The sequence below is a fragment of the Setaria italica genome, chromosome IX, assembly GCF_000263155.2.
Source record: "Setaria italica strain Yugu1 chromosome IX, Setaria_italica_v2.0, whole genome shotgun sequence".
NCBI lineage: Eukaryota > Viridiplantae > Streptophyta > Magnoliopsida > Poales > Poaceae > Setaria > Setaria italica.
The window spans coordinates 24,254,545-24,258,762 of record NC_028458.1 but is presented as its reverse complement, the minus strand read 5'-3'; the positions used below and the strand labels follow the sequence as shown (position 1 = coordinate 24,258,762).

The following is a 4,218-nucleotide window of genomic DNA, read 5'->3' as shown; positions in this document are numbered from 1 at the left end:
AAAAACTTGAAAAATGCTTTATTATCCACAAATAATTATTAATTCATAGGAATTAGGTTTTTGAGATTAGAAAATTATTATAATGCTTTTAAAAATAAATAAAAGGGCCTAAGGTAGGGTTAGTAAAGGAAATAAAAATGGTGGGCTAATCTTTAGGGTTTTCGTGTGTTGGCTTGCAACTTTATCATGATAAATTGTATAGTCCTTGTTGGCTTGCAACTTTATCATGAAGGAAGTTTGTATAGTCTTGTATTCAAAAAGTTTTGCATCTCTAACTCCTGCATACTACATCGTAGACGGCACAACTCCTGAAGTGGGAATTCATGGAATTCAGCTGGAGATGGACAGCATTCGCAAAATGTGGAGTGCCTCTGTTAATAAAGAAGATTTCCGAAGAACTAACCTTTGTTGATCCCAGGCAAGCCCCGGTGCATTTATACCTATCTATTTTGGGAGTCGTTATTTCATGTGACTAGTTATAGGTTATTTGTTTATTGTATGCACTAAGTCTAGGAGTTGAATGAAACCTATTCTTGTGTATGATTATGCCTTGATTAAGGACATCTTTGCCACTTGTTCAAATCCTAGAAACTACCCAAGTCTAGAATTGCTTACTTGCTTACATGAGTGGTTTACCAACCTTAAGGAAAACTCTTACGTCATACATGTTGCTTATGAAGGATAGTCTAGAATATGAATACGGACAGAAGCTAGAGATGTAGTTCTGTCTGCTAGATTAATCTGGTTAAGGCCCGATCTGTGTCTTAACCGCTGATCAAGTGATAACATCTGATCACTTACTGGGTATGGGACCAGTAAAGCCCAGTAGATTAGTAAATTCTATGATCAGGAATGCTTCGTACCCGCATTTGACGTGTTGGAGATTGGCAGGGGTGTAGCCTGAAACTCACATGGAGATCAGGCCAGACGTGGGGTCCCATGTGGGGGTGCATCCCTGGGTCCGGGTAGTTGTATTCCTAATCATTGACTTTGCTAATCGAGAGGTTGTGAGATACGACCGGAACAGTCGTATAATGCTGGTGATCAGGGTACTCTCCTGCAGGATGTAAATGGATCCGGATCGCCGCAATTCTCGGTTATGAATGCACTTGATCACTGTTGAGCATCGTAGTATCAACTCATGCAATATAAAATCTCCTGTTGTCAAGTAATGTATGACTTAACAGCTGTGGTTGTTTTTTTTACTTCTGCCATCATTTAGAATGATTAGGTAATAACTTAACCCAAATAAAAGATAAAACTAAGGTATCACTTGTAGTAAGCTTTTCGGCAAAAATTGCATTAGCCAAGTACACCGAAAAGCTAAGCATACACTTCCAAAGAAAGCTATTATATTGGTTAGTCGGGTAAGACTTGCTGAGTACTTCGTACTCAGGGGATCCCTTGTTGTTGTTTTCAGAAAGCCAGCAGGGACCCACCGAAGAGGAAGCCCGAAGACCTAGGGTATCTTATGAGTCTCATGATACTCTAGAATAAAACTTCAATGTTTATTTTTCTTCCGGACTGGCTCATGTTTTAAATTCTTAGAAACATACTAACCTGCATTATTAAGTTTGTTTCAAACTATGGTTGTAATATATCGTACCTTTGTTATATCTTTAAAAATGTAATATTTGTTGATATTATCCCATCGCGGATATTATCCTGATGTATGGCTATGAAACACGTCGTGGATCCTTCGAGGAGTCCTAGGGACACTCGACGGACTACCGGACTTATGCTGTTTTAGGTGCGTTTCGGATAATTGCTGTTCCGACAGCAATTAGGCGCACTTAAACCAGCTTAAGTTGGGCGGTTCCGCCACACTATACTAAGAAGCAACTCATATTTTGACTTACAAAATCAGGTATTCCATAGTAACCTAGCTTGAAATTCACCTTTGAATGACCTTAGCTAGCATGTAACTCATTTCTACTAAATTCTTGCAGATTAGGATCATTAATGCTTGCTGCATATTGCACAATTTTGTAATTGATAGACAGAGAGATATGGATGATTTACTTATACACCAAGTTGATCAAGTAATATCTTTTGAACCTCATGAAGTTCAAAGTGAAGTGGGTATGATTACCAATGTTCAATCAACAAATGAATGGAGCACTTTTAGGGATACCAAAGCTAACCAAATGTTTGTTGATTACCAAGCAAGACGTGGTCAATGTATGATAAATTCTATCATCAATGCATGCTTAAACTTATGATATTTGGTTTTGCTCCTAATATTTTACTAATAACCTTTTGTGAATATTTTTCCTGTAGGATATGGAGAAGGGCAAGAAGTCAGGCTCGGGCAGGGGTTACATTTCTTGGAATGATGACATGGACAAGGCTCTTCTTGACACATTTGTGGAGTACTATAACAAGGGTGACAGATGCCAGAATGGGTGGAAGTCTCATGTCTATACAGCTGCTATCAAGAATGTCCGAGAAAAGTGTAATGTGGATATCTCAAAAGACAATATCATGGCGAGGAACAAGACCTTTGACAAACACTACACTATCATCAATGGTATGCTGGAATCAAGTGGATTTGGTTGGGATTGGAACAAAAACAAAATATCTGTTGATAGTGATGCTGTATGGGAAGAATATGTGGCGGTAAGTTTCAAAAACCACTGATTTACTTAAATTTGTGTTAAGTTCAGAACTTGTTAGGTTGTCACTTGTTAAGGTAGACCTAATATGTAGTAAAACAGGGTAGACTTTTTAAAATAGGACCTGTATGTTAACATAATGATTGCCCATAGCTAGCATAGTTAGTCAACACACTGAATGAGGCCTAATCACTTGTACATAATGATTCAGTGTGTTGCATTCAGTGTGTTGACTTTTCACAATGATATGCTTTCTGCCTTTTGTCCTTCCCAGTTTCATGCTGTTTCATGCTTGTATGTCTATATAACCCATTAGCAGAGAGAGCCATCATATATTAACATAATGATTGTAATCCGGTTGGTTAAATACTACAATCTCATCACGATCATTCTTCTGTTGAGATGCGGAAATATATAGTTGTTATTTTCAGGAAACTAAATGAGGAACACGTGGAAGCCTGCTCAACTGTGCTTACAAACCTAGTGGCATTCCCTCTGAACAAATGATGGGTGGTTTCTGCAAAATGAAGATCTTAAATATTGTTATCCTTTAGAGTCTGGAGATTGGCTGCTCAATTTTTTGCTTTGATTATAGACCTGATTGCATTTGGATATTTGTTTGCATCATTGGATTGTGGGGGGAGTGGAATGGTTCTAGGGATTTATCATTGTGTCTCCTCTGATTGGCTGTCAATTTGAAATAGTTCCCTTTTACTTTCATCGTGTCTGCTCTAGTTATCTAAGAATGTAGTTGTCCTCCTACAATTTTAGTCAGAAGATATACTTGCTTTACAAAATATCATCATTATCTATGCAGTGTTATCTCTACAGTATAAAACAGAGTTTAGGTTGGATATACATGTGTTAACCATTTGTTTTTTGTAGAAAAACAAAGAAGCTTCTGGGTATAGGCACAAGACTGTCTTGTACTGGGACTCAATCAGCTTGGTGTTTGGCAAAGACCATGCTACCGGTGAAGCGGCAAGGACTACAGCTGAGAGCTCAAAAGACATGAGTAAGGAAGATCTTAGTAACAAAGAGCCCACATCATCGGCAACTTCAGGAAGTTTAAAGAGGCAACGGTCAGGTGACTCTTTTACCTCTATGATGGCTAAAAAAATGGACAAGTTTGCTGAAGCACTCAAGGAGGAAGCACCTAAAGGTCCAACATCAAAAGAAATTCTCAACACACTGAATGAGGTACAAGGATTGGATGAAGACACTTTGTTGGACCTATTTGATATCCTGACCGGTGATGCACGCAAGTATGAGTTTTTGTTGGTACTTCCAGTGGGGATGAGGAAAAGGTGGCTCTTAAAGCAACTCAAAAAGTGATGCATGCTTAGATGCTGATTACTATCACTATGCTCATTAGTCATGTCATTTTGAGTGTGTATGATCATAATGTATGACTTTGTTTAGACTTTGCTGCTACTGGACCTTGTTTGCTGCTACTGGACCTCATGTTATCTTTCTCTGATCTTCGGGGATTCTTGTTTTGGTATACAGCAAAGTCATGGAGATGTAGCTACTGGACCTTGTTTGCTGCTACTAGACCTCATGAATATGGAATCCAATATCTGTGATGCGGTTGTCTGTGATG

The 4,218-nt window shown here is 38.5% G+C and overlaps 1 protein-coding gene across 1 annotated transcript; it reads left to right on the top strand.

Annotated features, from left to right (window-relative positions):
• Positions 1-2,128: 2,128 nt before the first annotated feature.
• LOC101786177 lies at positions 2,129-3,950 on the top strand. The gene is made up of 3 exons (XM_004983208.2): positions 2,129-2,181; positions 2,281-2,619; positions 3,501-3,950. The coding sequence occupies exons 2-3, from the start codon at positions 2,284-2,286 to the stop codon at positions 3,948-3,950; spliced, it is 786 nt and encodes a 261-aa protein (XP_004983265.1). The 5' UTR covers positions 2,129-2,181; positions 2,281-2,283.
• The last annotated feature ends 268 nt before the right edge of the window (positions 3,951-4,218 follow it).